The 14,963-nt window shown below is 44.4% G+C and overlaps 1 protein-coding gene across 1 annotated transcript; it reads right to left on the reverse strand.

The window, feature by feature from the left end:
- Positions 1 to 297: 297 nt before the first annotated feature.
- On the reverse strand, positions 298 to 8,253 carry LOC146752754 (myosin-binding protein C, cardiac-type-like). Its single transcript, XM_085531326.1, has 4 exons — positions 8,049 to 8,253; positions 6,040 to 6,152; positions 1,474 to 1,635; positions 298 to 501 (listed from the first exon to the last, which is right to left on the reverse strand). Exons 1-3 carry the CDS (start codon positions 8,164 to 8,166, stop codon positions 1,591 to 1,593), a joined length of 276 nt encoding a protein of 91 aa, XP_085387452.1. The 5' UTR covers positions 8,167 to 8,253; the 3' UTR covers positions 298 to 501; positions 1,474 to 1,590.
- Between the last annotated feature and the right edge of the window lie 6,710 nt (positions 8,254 to 14,963).

Consider the following 14,963-nt stretch of genomic DNA (forward strand, 5'->3'; position numbering starts at 1 on the left):
GCTTCGTTACTTCTACATTGCGGGCTGTGGGGAAACAAGGTGAACTGTTACCACTGTTACTATAAATCATACTGGGATGTGGTAGAATGGTTGGACTAGATGATCTTTGTGTAATCATCTATGTGAAGATAATACATGTATAAAGTTAGCAGGAGAGAATGGCAGAAGTCAACCTCAAGAAGAGAAATCTGAGGTGAAATAGGACATGGAAGAGGCCACCCTCCCTGCTCATACCTTCAGCTGTCAGCGTGGCCTCAGTCTCTGCAATTCCTGCCTTGCACTTGTACACACCAGCATCATCGGGCTTCAGCTTCAGAATTCTGAGCTCTACTGAATGCTTATCCCTCTTGATCTTGTTCTTCTCAGAGGGCTCGATGGGTGTGCGGCCCTTGAACCATTTCACAACCTTTGGAGAAGGCCTGAAGTCACAGGACAGGATGACAGAATGACGTTCCAAAGCTGTCTTGTCCTCCAACTTCCTGGTGATTTCTATATGGTAATCTGCAAAGCAGGGGTGGAAGAGAAGAAAGGATGAGGACAATTGGAAGAAGAGGAAAGTCTCTTGCGTGTATTCCATTCCAATTAATGTCAAGTTCACAATGGTTCTTTGAACGACTCTAAAGATAAAACAAACGATTGTCTATAGGGAATGCCATTGACTACATTTCTATGAAGTAATACTGTACAGTATCTACCAAATGCAAGGTCCAGCTCTTGTTCTGTGCTTATTAAATTGCTCCCAATTGTTGAGGCTTTTATTCAAATAAGAGTGAGTTGAAATTATAACAAGTACTTTAGGATGTGAATGGATAATCTTACGCTGGGGACAACAGCAGATAAAAAGCCTGCAAGTTTCTTTCAGATGAAATCAATGACAAACCGCACCAAATTTAGGTGCTACCAAACTTAACCTTGTCTAGTTCAGAAATACAATTAATTTCACCTGATTTGACTTCTTTGCTATAGCCAAGGACAAAACCTCAGCTCTGTAAATCTGAATAGTAAGCACATCACAGCTATTCAAACACATCTTTTACTGAGATGCAGCTGTCTCATTTAGTGTCCAACAACTTTGAACTGGAAATGGAGCAGACCAAAGCAGAATCTAAACATGGCTTCTACAAGGACTGATCAAATGCGGCCACCGTCAAATTCAAAGTATCTGATACAGAAGGATCACACTCACAGTCAGACAAAACCTCTTTGGAGAGGTGAACTGACTGCCCTGTTCACCCCCACTTTGGAAATAACTGCACTCATTTCCTACCTGCTCCCAGCAGTGTGGGATGGTGGGATAGCATCACACTTCCCACACTAAGCATCCCACCATGTCACTTGTTCCACCTAAACCTCAGTCCCAAAACAAAAGGGGAACTCGCTTCTGAACCCTCTTCACTTCATTTCAGATGTCTTATATGCTTGATCTCCAACCCACCCCCCACTCAGGAGAAAGACCCCCCGCTTACACCCTACCATCTTGTTGCATTCTGATGTTGTCATCAGCCTTCAGCTTGTTGTCCTCTTTGTACCACTGGGTCTGAACCTCATCGTGTGAAATCTCACAGACAAAAGATGCACTCCCATATTCATTCACTTCCACATCTTCCAGTGCTTTAACAATCTTGATATCTCCAGCTGTGAAACAGTAGAGATATATTTGTCAGGGTATTTCCAGAACTGAGTGCAGCATCTTTTCCTTACACATATTTGCATAGAAAATAAGTAGGATTATGTTTTATTCTAAACCATCATCCATTCCTGAGTCATTTCTCTCTTCAACACAGTCAATGCATTATTGCCCTTGAACTTAAAGACAGACCTACTAGCTACAATGGAGCTCCCTGCAAACAGTTTTCATGGAAACCAGAATCTCATTTATTCTAAAACCTTTCAAGCAAAATTAAGGGTAGAAAAACAATAGAACTGACTGAATCTTTAAGGTCATTTAGTTCCAGTCCCCCTGCTATAGGCAGGGACACCTCCCTCCACACCAACTCTTCTCCTCAGGGTCAAGGCTTCTCTCAAATCATTCTCCTCTAAGCCTGTGCCTGTGCTTGGGATTGCCCTGACCCAGGTGCAGGGCCTTGTACTTGGCCACACTCAAGTTCATGAGGCTGCCAAGGGCCCACCTCTCCAGCCTGTCCAGGTCCCTCTGAGTAGCATCCCTTCCCTCTAGTACATCAACAGCACCGCTCAGCTTGGTGTCATCTGCAAACTTGCTGAGGCTGCATTTGATTCCACTCTCCATGTTGCCTACAAAAATGTTAAATAACACTGGTCCCAACACCACCCTCCACCTGGACACTGAGCTATTGACTGCAGCTCTCTGAGTGTGACCATCCAGACAGTTCCCTATCCTGCAACTGGTCCATCCATCAAAATCATTTTTCTCCAGTTTGGTGACCAGGATGTCATGCAGGACGGGATCAAATGCTCTGCACAAGTCCAAGTAGATGATGTCAGTTGCTCTCCCATTATCCACTGATGCTGTTACTCCATCATGAAAGGCCACCAAGTTTGTCAGACATGGCTTGACCTTGATGAAGCCATATTGGTTACCACCAATTACCTCATCTTTATTTTCCAAACTATGCCAAGGAGAACTAGACAGAACTCTACAGTGTTGTGTCACTACAAACCTGTCTGAACCATTGGCTTCTCTGCATGCTCATCACTAGTCTCTCCTTAGCTTGTGTGCCTACAAACAATGTATGGGGAATGTCAGCCACAAATCTTACCTAGGGGACATCTTTGCTTCAAAATCCTTTGAACATCACACAATCCCTTTTAACTCTCCAGGTCTGCATTTAGTTATGTCAGAATCAGGCCATATTTCTGTGCTGCTATATCCCTTTCCTTCTGAAGGGCCTGGATACAACTTGGATTAACCTCAGGAGAAGAGTTCCTGCATAGAATCATAGATTTACCCAGGTTGGAAAAGACATTGAAGATCATCAAGTCCAACCGCAGCCTAACCAGTACCCTAACTCTAAAAACCCTACACTAAATCATATCCCTGAGTACCACATCCAAAAGGCTCTTAAACACAACCAGGGATGGTGATTCAACCACCTTTCTGGGGAGCCTATTCCAGTACCTAAAATCTCTAGTATCTAAATCTCTCTAAAAGAGCACAGGTATTAATCTGACCAGAAAGGTTCCTGTTTGTTCATAAAATGAGCCTTTTCCGCTCCATCTTGCATAGGCCACTGGGCACAGGGTAGCTGGGAGACCACAGAAAAAGTGGTTCTGTGAGCAATAGGGAAACTACTGCCTAATCCAACTCCTCCAATCTCTGCGCTCTGCCAGCATGTCTAAATAGGGTGGCAGATACACACAGGAGATAAATATTTCCACTTCCCTCAGCCAACACTGCTCTGAATTTCTATGGGACACACAGTTAGATGAAAAGGCATTTGACAAAGAAGGAAATGAAAGAGTTTAATCTGCTGTGTCATTCTCTCGGTAGCCAGAATAACTAACCCTCGCCAGTGTTAGTTCAAAGAATAGGCAGATTTTATCTCCTGACATGAGCAGTAATTCAAAGAAGCTGGTATATGATCCAGTATCCTGCATATTCACTGCAGGCAGGAAAAGACATTATGAGATAAGGGAGATCTACACATCACTTGTTATGAACACCTCATAAAGATAAAACCACACACAAGAGGAGAGTTTAGGAAGAGGACCACTCTTGGACTACTTTCCAAGAGGCATCAATTAGTAACTCTCTTCGCTCATTTTTCACACTACTCCACAGTGTCCTCCTGAGCCCCCTTACTCCTGTTGCCAACTGCTGATGCAGGGAATCCTGAGGAACCAAGGATTCATAGTTGTTCCATCAGTAGTCCTTGGTCAGCTCTCCCTCCCTGCCCCTTCTGTTTTGATCCCACTAACCAAATTTTAGTTAGTCTGAAAAGAGGATGGAAACCTCCGCAGCAATTAGTTTCTAAATATCTTGCAATGGGCAGCTTGTAGGAGCCCCATCTCAATGCCCACAGCACAGGAGGCAGGACTGCTTAGCCCATGCACTAGTGCATTTACCAGCACAGATGTAAGCCCAGATCTATGCACACCAAATACAGGCTCTCAGTTTGCACAAGGAGGCATCCATGGAGCTGAAGTATTAGGCAGATATTGTGGTGGGGCAGCAGTTATTGAGACGCCAGACAGAAAGGACACAGATAACGTGGCAACTCAGCTTTACCATTATGACTGATGATGGAACATCTAATTTCACTGCTCAAAAGAGAACTTCCATATAACTGGAAAGAATGAAATTCACAGGGGAAACCACACACAGACACACACAAAAGCAATACAAAGGAGATGAAGGATGGTTCACATACTAGTGATTCACTCTGAGACGCAAGCAAATGAAAGAGTATCCCCAACCATTTGCCTCCTGAAATGCTAAGTATATAAACTCATTGTTGTGATAACTCTGCCAGACGTGAGTCATACACTGTAAAACCTTATGGGGTCAATCAGTTTAACTTCATAAATTCATTACACCAACAAAAACAGACCATCGTGTCCAGGCTGGTTCATTTCAGCTCTTCAAAGCTGTTGGTAAAACTGCCTGAGAGCTGAAATGCTTACCAGCAAAAGCTAAAACCTGTAAATCAAATGTAATAGGCTGGCTTTGTCTACTGTATAGAAATGATGCCTGAAAAAAAGAAAATAAAAAAGAACGTAAACCAGAACAAATGGAATGGCTACATAAAACAGCCAGTACTGAAACAGCAACCCAACCTGGTTGCAGAATGAGAGAGAAAATGAGAGTTCACCAAAGTCATGGGACAGGACACATGTTCATGTTCATGCTAACACTGAACCCAAGTGGCCACATGAGGACAGCATCTAGTAGGAAATCAGAAAAAAGCATCCTTTCATACGTCCCTTGGGAAGGCGGCATCTACCAGGGCACAGCAGACCCGTGTGTTCAGTAACAAGTCTGATGCTTCAGAGCCCAATGATGAGCTACAAACTGGGGTTTAACCAATGCAACACATGGAGGGAAAATCTGTCTTGAGCATAAAGAAGAAAGAGAAAGGTATCCAAAAGGACTAACCAAGAAATGCCCAAACTGCCCATGAAGCATTTCTTCCCGTGGTGCAAAATACCACAAGAGGATTTATTTGCTCTTTCAGTTAAACATAAAATGAACCTTTAGGGTAGCTGATGTCTTGTCTTAGGCTGCTCAGCATGTGGATGTTCCCTGATCTTCATATTCACACTTGTGAATAATGAGACTTCTCTTATTTCCCTGGGAAGTAATGCCCACTTTTTTACTTTGACAGAGCTCCTTCCCATCCTAGAAGGGAAAATATCAAGTCAGATCTCCATTAGTCCTTCCATCTCTGCACTGAGCAAAGGGAGCCTTCAGATCTATGCTTAATTCACCCACTCCCCTAGAATTAATGGAACTGTGCTTACTGGAACATATGCTGAAGCTTAAGCACAGTGCAGTGTTTTCAACATGAAGGAATGGCTATAGAACATGCATAAATTCTGGCTGACCTATGACAGCTTAAAGCACTGCGGAGGACTGTTAACAAGCCTGTTTGGACATCACCTTGAATAAATGACGTTATCCCCAAGTAAGGGAAGGAACAGCTGAGCACCAGGGAGGTACACAAAGTGCCAGAGCAAATTCTCACACTGTCAGGTGCAAAGAAAACTGAGATTTCACCCCAAAAACCCAGTTCACAACAAGGCTACAAAATCCCGGCTGAGAATTTCTGTGTTAGACTTGAAGCTCAAGACTGTACTGTAGTTCAACCAACAATATTTTGTGCAGCATGACCTAAAAAGTTCACAATAAAACCAAAACAAACTTCAATTTCAACTTGATAAATGAACTCAGGACATAATAACAAAGAGTGCTGATCTGGGCAAATAAAAGAGCATAAAGAAAAGAGAGCAGTGAAAAAGCTATCAAGGAAAAGCTCAGACTCGCATCCCTTGGAAGTGAAATTAAAGGCTCTCATTCATTTCCAGAGAAGTCAGAAAGGAAAATACCATTACATGCCATACCTTGAACCACTTGACGTCCATGTTGGGCCTGGACAGCTCACACTCAAATGTGACCTTGTCCTTCTCAATGACGCTACTGTCTGCCAATGGTTTGCTGATTTTCACAGGCAATTCTGAGAAGGAGAAAGAAGAATGTGGATTTAGTTGGGAACTTAGTTTTGTTCATAACCAGGTCCATGGGTGCTGTTAAATGGATCCTTCCAGATGGAAAAAACATTTCAGGTGGCCTCCTAGATTTTACCCCTTTTTGTGTTGCACGCAAGACTGAAAAAAAAAATTACTTCTGCAAAGTTCTTCTTGTCATAAGGAAACAAATATTTGGGGAATGGCAGAACCAGGTAAAATTTTCCTTCACGTCAAGAAAGTATAAATTTCACTCTCATGCTCTTGGTGTGGTTTCTGCTATGATTATTTGGACTAATTAAGCTTCTCCCTGATGAAAGCCTACAAGTATATCACAAGAAGGACCAACTTACCCGTGACCTTTTATTTGTCTTACTCAAGCATCTCCTCCTGACCAAAACTGACAATAAAAGATTCAGCCAGACTGCAGGTTTGAGCAGCTGAGTTGTTTCTAGGATCTCCTGCAATCTCAAGCTTGGAACACACACTTGTCTTTTGACTAAGTGTCTCTTATAGTGCAGTAAAACAACAGGTTTTCACACGGCGATTCCTCATTTACCTTGATCTGAAATCATTCTCAAACCATGTGGGATCAGTCCAGGGAGAAGGGGAGGAGAGGGGAAGGGAAAGGGGAAGTCCACAGTCCTCTAAAATCAGGCTTCTTAGCCTAAAGCTCAACAGCAAATAGCAGTCCACTTCCCCACATTGCTAGACTCCGAGCATTTAAAGAACATCAGCTGACCTCATTATGAGCTCTAACATAGCCAAAGGAATTCATATATTCAAATATTCTCTTGAGTGATGAGAAATATGGAGCATAACTTCAGACTTCTGCTGTTAAACTCTCACTTCTATCATAAACCAGAGTAAGAGTTCAATGCTGTTTTAGATGGAGGACTCATATTTTAAATAACTCATCTCATTAAGGCTTGGATTCCCTACTACAATTAGTTAAATTCCAGTTTGGATCATGCTTCACCTTGGATCACTTAAAGCTTCAGCCACTTATTGGAACTAACTCAATTTGTCTACAGAGAAGCTGTTTTCTATAGCAACAATAAGCTGTGATTGCAACTGGATGTCGGGAGAGCACAAATCCCGCAGTTATCCTGTACCAACATCCTCTCCTTCCATCAGAACAGCAAGTTTTTAAACCAGACTCATGCAAGCTTGCATGACACACCTTGTGTAAAACTGTTGGCAGCCATCAGGACAGCCAGTTGCTTCCTGTATAGACACTGTTCCATCAGTTTTGGTTTTTTGTCTCGCTAGAACAACAGCCAGTGTCTGAAAACTCCCACAACTGAAGCAACCACGCTGATATACCGCAGTCACTGGAGGTGCTCAAGAGCCACGGGTATGTGGCACTGGGGACGTGGTTAGTAAGTCCAGTGAGGGTGGGCTGGGTTGGACTCAGCTATCTCAGTGGTCTTTTCCAGCCTTGGGTGCAACTTGTAAGAGGGAATGAAGCAGCAAACTGCCCAGCACTAAGCTGCATTCTTCTGACACATGGTATCAGTGAACTGCTGTATTTCCCTATCTTCTCTGGAGCTATTGATCTAACCTAACTGAAAAAGTAAGCCTGAACCTAGATATAAATCAGGATCATAGTCACCCATGGTTGCTTATATATTCAGAAAGACACTCCAGAGGGTAATTCAGCGCATCTAGAAATTAAAGTAGAAGTTCCTTAGTCAAAAATATTCCACAGCCAGATTTTCACCTCGCTACCACTACATTAAAAAGGAGAATCCAACTTGTGGTGTGGGTCATTGATGTTGTTCCGGGGGGAATTGTGGCTGTTCCATGCCCACAGGGTAGAAGACAGCCAGTCTTCCTCTAAGCCACATAAAAAGCTGCTTAGTGCTCCCAAAGCGAATGCTCACCAGTTGTTTCCAACTTGAAGGTCATCTTCTGGCCAGCAGCCTCGCAGATGTATTCTCCAGCATCTTTCTTCTCCAGCTGCTCCACAACCAGACGCCGTGTTTTGCCCACAGATTCCATTCTGAACTTTCTGGAGGAGGCAAGCAGTCTTCCATCCTTGTACCATTTTACTTCGGTTGGATCCTGTGCTACTTCACAGCTGAGGGAGGCACTTGCTGCCAGGGCAGCACTCACCTCTTTCTGCACCTGCTCCTGGTTTATAAACACAGGTTTTGGCTCTGAGGGAAGAAAAGAAAAAGTATTGACTGAGGGACCGAAATGAGACCAACTTGCAGGTTTGTATGTACAGGTTGGAACAGGTTTAGGTTACCACTTGTGCCCAAACTAATAGCCTTCACTAGAGAATATCAGCTCTTCTGTTGAAACAAAGTGTCAAATCTAGGCAAGAAAGAACCTAGGAACTGAAGGAACCAAGAGGGTCCTTGAACACCAGTCCCATGGTTGCAAGTCACTATGCAAACATATTGAACCCAAAAGAACATCTGTCCTGCAGGCAACCAAAACCTGAGTTCCTTTTACTTAAGACCCACTGTGAAACATCAAAACACATAAACATGTGATAGTCAAACCACTGGCTGCCTTTTCATGACCCAGAACAGTACTCCTGGCTTCCTGAACAGACTCCTCATGGCCTCTACCATTGCCACAACTGTGACTGTCAAAGGCACAAAGGAAATATGCTCACCAACGCAGTCCTTTGTTCTTTGTGTGTGATTTGCAGATATCTATCTTACTTTGAGCTCTGGCAATAGTCAGCTCTACCAGGTCTCTTACTGTGAGTAGCAGACTCACCTATCCAGATGCAGCCTCCAACATAAAGGCATAGTAAAAAGGCAGTGTACTACTAGGAGAAGTTCCTGCTTCTCCTGCCATGAAAGGCTGCACGTAGAACATGCACTCCAGCCTCACTGCACATACTTATCTTAGTCAAATGTTTAGGTGAACAAGAATTACAGTTTGGGATCTCAGGCACAGGAGAGATTTGAATAATATCTTGAATATTGCTTCCACTGTACATATATTACTAATTATTGCTCTACAGACAGACTGAAACAGGTCTTTGTGTCATACTGAAACCAAATACTTTCTACAAACCCAGGCAATCAAGTCTAGGGAAAAAACCTCAGCACAGACTACAGTGATCCAGGTGCAGTATAATAGAAACTAGATTTTACTTTACTGTTCTCTGCTGTATTTCATACAACACCTGTCTTACCTGTGACATGAATCTTGAAGGTGAGTTTCTGGCCAGCAGCCTCGCAGCTGTACTCCCCTGCATCTTTCTTCTCCACCTGGCTCACCACCAGCCGACGCTGTTTGCCCTCTGACTCTACCTTGAACTTCTTGCTCGAGGTGATCAGTTTCCCCTCCTTTTATCACTTGACCTCTGTGATAAAATGTTTGCTCATTAAGACCGGGATGTGGTAGCATTGTGGTGGAGTGCTTGTTCATTAGGACCGGGATATAATGGTGGAATATGGAGGCCACAAAGGTTGCAGAACACTCTAATTTTATGGGTAGATTGTGTACTCTGCGTAGTTACAGGCAAAGCGCGCCCCGATGGATACAAAGTTCCACGGAAGGACCAACCAAGGAACGACACACCAAGTCGCACGATCACAACCGACCAATTAAAGGACAATACGCTCGGGATGGACAATACAAAAGAAGTTGCAAGGGACGGGACGGCGCGGCAGTTGGAGGAACAATAATCCCCCTGTCGCCCAGCACTGAATTGCCTTTTAGTTTTACCCGCTACAATTAATAAAAGTTTATAATTGGAACATTATTGGCTCATTGCTTATAAATTGATGACAACCTCCATCTTCTCCTGGGCCACCTCGCAGCTCAGCGTGGCATTTTTCTGTTGTTGCAGCCTTCACCACCTTCTGTACCTTCTCCTTGTTTGTAAATACAAATTCTGGCTCTGAAAAGAGAGAGATACATTAGTTTGGCCTCTTGAAAGAAGAGCAGGTTTTGGGGAAGGAGTCAGAAAAATGAATCAGTTCTCCCAGTCTGATGCCCCAAGAGAATGATGTGGAGAGAAGTTGTGCAATTTATGGATGCCCCATCCCTGAAAATATTCAAGTCTAGGCTGGATGGGTGTTAGAGCAACCTAGTCTCAAAGAATGTGTTCCTTTCCAGGACAGAGATTGGAACTGGATGATCCTCCAGGTCCCTTCCAACAAAAGGCATTCTGTGATGCTTCTTGTATGACTCTCATGACTCTTTCGTCCCCTAGCTGCCATTTACTTATGTCTTCAAAACATCAACTTATACAAAACATTCCTGTAGTATTCTCTCCCATGCTAAATGAGCCCTTCCAAGACAAAAACATGTTACATAGAGCACACCCCCTAGTGCTTGACACAAAGCCCCTGTTCTGAAACTTCCTGAGACGCAGCTGCATTGCAGAGTTGTTCTAGTGGTACAGGCACGTGGGAATGGAGAAGTGCAATCAGAACTTTCTTGTCTATGGCCTCATTCCCACAGCAAAAGGAAATTCCTGAAGATTTTAAAAGATGGAGCTGCCTCACAACTGTATTTAGAATAATTTGTTCAATTTCCTCATCAGAAATTAACCACCCCAAAGTTCAGCTCCAAAAATTTTAAGCATAGCAGGGAAAACTTACAAACTAATGACCGTTTTCTAAAACATTCTAGAATGAAAGGCCAAAATGTGTTCTCTCTCACCTGTGACATGAATCTTGAAGGTGAGTTTCTGGCCAGCAGCCTCGCAGCTGTACTCCCCTGCATCTTTCTTCTCTACCTGGATCACCACCAGCCGACACTGTTTGCCCTCTGACTCCACCTTGAACTTCTTGCTCGAGGTGATCAGTTTCCCCTCCTTGTACCACTTCACCTCCATCTTCTCCTGGGCCACCTCGCAGCTCAGCGTGGCATTTTGAGTCAGTGCAGCCTTCACCTCCTTTTGTACCTTGTCCTTGTTTGTAAACACGTCTTCTTTCTCTGCAGGGACATCACAACAGTCACACCATTTTGCTGTAGTCTGCTGCAGAGCTTACTCCAGTTCCCCATTTTCATTATACTTGCCCTTCACAGGGACCATCATGATGCCTCATTAAGACAGGAAAATACTTTCCCCTCTATTTTGCCTTGGGAAATGAATAGGCATATCATTTCATATCATATCATAAATCTAAACATTTCGCAGTCTGATAGCAGATTTGGACATGAGATTTAGAACACCTGCATGCACTGCTGAACCTCCTCCCTTCTCTTTGTTTCTTCTGATGTCTCTCTACATTTCCAGTAAATCAGAAGGGAATGGCCCTCTAGAACAGGTTGCCCAAGGAGACTGTGGATGCTCCATCCCTGCAGGCATTCAAGGCCAGGCTGGATGTGGTTCTGGGCAGCCTGGGCTGCTGGTTGGCAACCCTGCACATAGGAAGAAGGGGGTTGGAACTGGATGAGCACTGTGGGCCTTTGCAACCCAGGCCATTTATGAGTCTGATTAGTGGCATTTTCCACCTCATTGTGTCATTCAAATTTTGTAACCAGATCTCATCGAACACCTCCCCTTTTCTCACTCCTTGCATGCCTGGTGTGCTCTTGCACTGTAACCCTGCAGACACCAGCTGACTACAAGAGCTGCACAAGTTACCCTCCTTGCCTATTGTTTGTTGCAGTAATTCATTCCTGGATGGAAAAGCACATGTAGAAAAGTGTTGCTATGACACTAGATGACAAAGAAAGTCCTATAGCCAAAATGTTTTGCACCAGAGAGGCTGTAAGTTGATCCTCCAAATGCAAGACACACAAAATGAAGTGTTCCTTTATCTCTGGGATTCCAAGCATTTTCTCACCTCTGACTTTCACTTGGAATGTTGCTTTGTCATCTTTTGTTTCACAGCTGTAGCTCCCTTGGTCTTTCAGGGTCACATTTTTGACCATGAGCTTGCGGTGCGTCCCCTGGGAGATGATGGTTGTCCTCTGGTCCTGCTTCACCTCTATTTGATCTTTCTTCTATACGACAGCTCCGCTTGCAGCTGACACCTCACACACCAGCTCCAGGTCTTCAGAAGGACTGACTGATATTTCTGGAGTCGTTTTGGACTTGCTGACAAAATTAATGGCTTCATCTGAAGAAAAAAAGAGAAAGTGGTTTACATCCTGACTCAGGCTTATTCAGCACAGCATTAAGATACAGTTAGAACTGATTGTAATGTCTCTGCTCATTACATCTGGGGGATCAAGTTTCACCTCTGGAGGTACTCACATACAAACGTGTGCTTGATTCTCCTGTGTAAGGAAAGAGTAAGTTCTATGCAGACAGTTCTTATTTCTTCTAATCAATTCTGTATTCTGCACATTTCTTCTGAAGCTAAAATGAAGGCAGCTAAGTAACCTGTTTGCAATACATGAACAAACCAATTCAACACCTTGTCTCTAAGCTAACAAGCAGCGTTTGATGAGCACATCAGTATTTCATGCCCTTCATTCCATCCAGACTGTATTGGCAATAACTATGCTGGTATTAACAAGGATAGCAATTACAAGCAAAATGGTAGAAATACAGAAGATATAAGGAAAAGGGAATTCACCAGAGCTGAGGCGATCCTCCCTGGTGAGCGATCTCCAAGAGATGCTGCCTCAGTGAGGGTCAGCCCTTAAATGAGGTCTCAGAGGAGGTGGAGTCGAACTGCACCCCTCCAGGGAGCACAGCTACATAACTTTCACCTGTGCTCCCACAGCTGACCCCACACTTGCCTCAGCTGATCAATCAGTGGTTCACATTGTGATCTCCCATACACTCCACCCCTTCACAACGTGAACCAATGATTAGGTGAGTTCCCCTTATTACAGAGACCCAATCACAACACTGATACAATCTCCCGTCGCATTAGATGTTGATATTATTCAAATGATGATGATTGGATGGGTGTTTATGATCTTCCATGGGCCAGTGCTTGATAGATGTTACCGGAGACAAATCATCTTGAAGTGCAGGTCCGTCTGCGTTTCATCAGTCCAGAGTAATGGTCCTAGAGGCTTAGAATCAATCTTAAGGAGAGTAATATAGATGTTTCAAGGGTACTAGGAGGGGAAGATCCGCCCTCCAGGGCAAGATACAGGCCGTATTCTTATCTTGGGTCAATACTTCTGCTTGTACTGGATTATGTCCCGGCCTCCGATACCATACCCTCTGGCCAGATATCTGTGGCTGTATAACTATATCTGGCACCAGAGGAGGAGTCTTGATCTGCCATAGGGACATAATAGGTGTTCCTTTAGCAATAAAGGCCGGAGTATTGACCACGATGTCAGTAGGCCATGTACCTATCACCGAGGGGGTGACTGAACCTCCCACCTCCAATAATCTCCCCCAAGGTGCAAGTAGGCCACACCATTTGGGTCCTACCTGCACCTTCCAAGGCCAATTTATCTTATGGATTCCCGGTTCTAAATTCTCAGGGGCAGGGAGCAGAAGATTATTTTCAGTACCAACCTGCGGTTTTACCTTATTATCGGTGCCTGTAATTTGGATCCTAAGAGGGGAGGCCCATATAGTTTGTAACATTTTCAGGGCACTGGGTCTGCCATCCCGAGGTCTTTCATTCAGGTCCCGCACGGTTTCATATAATCTTTTTGTCCACCCCTGCAGGGACTGAGAGTCTGTTTTCAGGGCAGCCTTAAGGATACCATTATAACGTTCAATAAGGCCTGCCCCTGTTGGGTTATATGGCAGGTGGAATCGCCATTCAATGTTGTTTTCTTCTGCCCAGCGCTGTATCATCGCTCCAGTGAAGTGAGTCCCTTGGTCACTCTCGATAACTTGAGGTGTCCCGTATGCAGACATCAGTTTAGTAAGTGCCTTAATTGTGTATGCTTGATTTGCCTTTGGTACAGGATAGGCTTGCAGCAGTCCACTTACAGTGTCAACGCAGGTCAGGGCATATCTCGCCCCCTCAGACCGAGGGAGGGGCCCAATGTAGTCGACCTGCCATCTCTGAAGAGGACTATATCCTCTAGCAATGTGGGATGTTGTTTCAGGCAACGGTCTCGGTCTCATCTTTGAGCAAGCATCGCAATCCTGACATGCTTGAACGATATCAGATAGTTGTACAGGCAGCCCCCATGCTTTAGCAGCTGCCCACATTATCTTCTGTCCAGCATGCCGTAGCTTCTGATGTAACCAACGGGCAATATTTTCAGATTGTGAATTCTCAATCCATCGGATTCGGGCCAGTGTGTCAGCTTCATCATTTCCTGGTGACTGCAAGGGTTGATGACCAGAGACATGGTAGACACATACTGTCCTGTGTTTGACCGTATTCCAAATGTCTACCCACATGTCTTTACCCCAAATCGGTCGGGCGTGGATAGTCCATTCCTGGGTAGCCCATTGCGTAATCCACAGAGTGAGCCCCCGGTACACAGCCCAACTATCTGTACAGATGTTCAGGACGCCGTCACCAGGTTCTTTAGTTATAACCATCCACACGGCTCGCAATTCTGCCCATTGGCTGCTTTGACCATCCCCCTCATCAAACCAGATGGTCTCAGTAGAGGGATGGTATGCTATTGCTCGCCACTTGCTCGGGTTGCCTCTGCTGGACCCATCCGTATACCAGGCATCTTCAGGAATAGGATATCTTCCTTCCTGAACGGGACTCTTCTCTGGTGGAGCAACCATCGGTTCTTTTGATGTATCACTGTGATACGTCACTGGGCCTAGGATCTTCTGTAGTTCTTCTTTAAGTGGAGATGAAGACAGACTGCTTCTCTGGCTTAGATAGGCGACCCATCGTGCCACCGTTTGTGCTTGGGCCACCCCCGTCTTAGGAAGGTGAGTCAAATCTCTCACCCACCCCTGGATTGGTAATGAAGTCTTA

This window comes from Coturnix japonica, unplaced genomic scaffold, assembly GCF_054131305.1.
Source record: "Coturnix japonica strain WE unplaced genomic scaffold, WE-NBRP24 Scf041, whole genome shotgun sequence".
NCBI classification, from domain to species: domain Eukaryota; kingdom Metazoa; phylum Chordata; class Aves; order Galliformes; family Phasianidae; genus Coturnix; species Coturnix japonica.

Excerpts from the sequence above, each read along its gene's own strand:
- LOC146752754 (XM_085531326.1), bottom strand. The coding sequence starts at position 8,166 with ATGGAATCTGTGGGCAAAACACGGCGTCTGGTTGTGGAGCAGCTGGAG. Across the intron at positions 6,153-8,048 it reads CTTCAAGTTGGAAACAACTG|AATTGCCTGTGAAAATCAGC; the intron begins GTGAGCATTCGC and ends TCTCCTTCTCAG. Across the intron at positions 1,636-6,039 it reads TGGACGTCAAGTGGTTCAAG|CTGGAGATATCAAGATTGTT; the intron begins GTATGGCATGTA and ends ACTGTTTCACAG.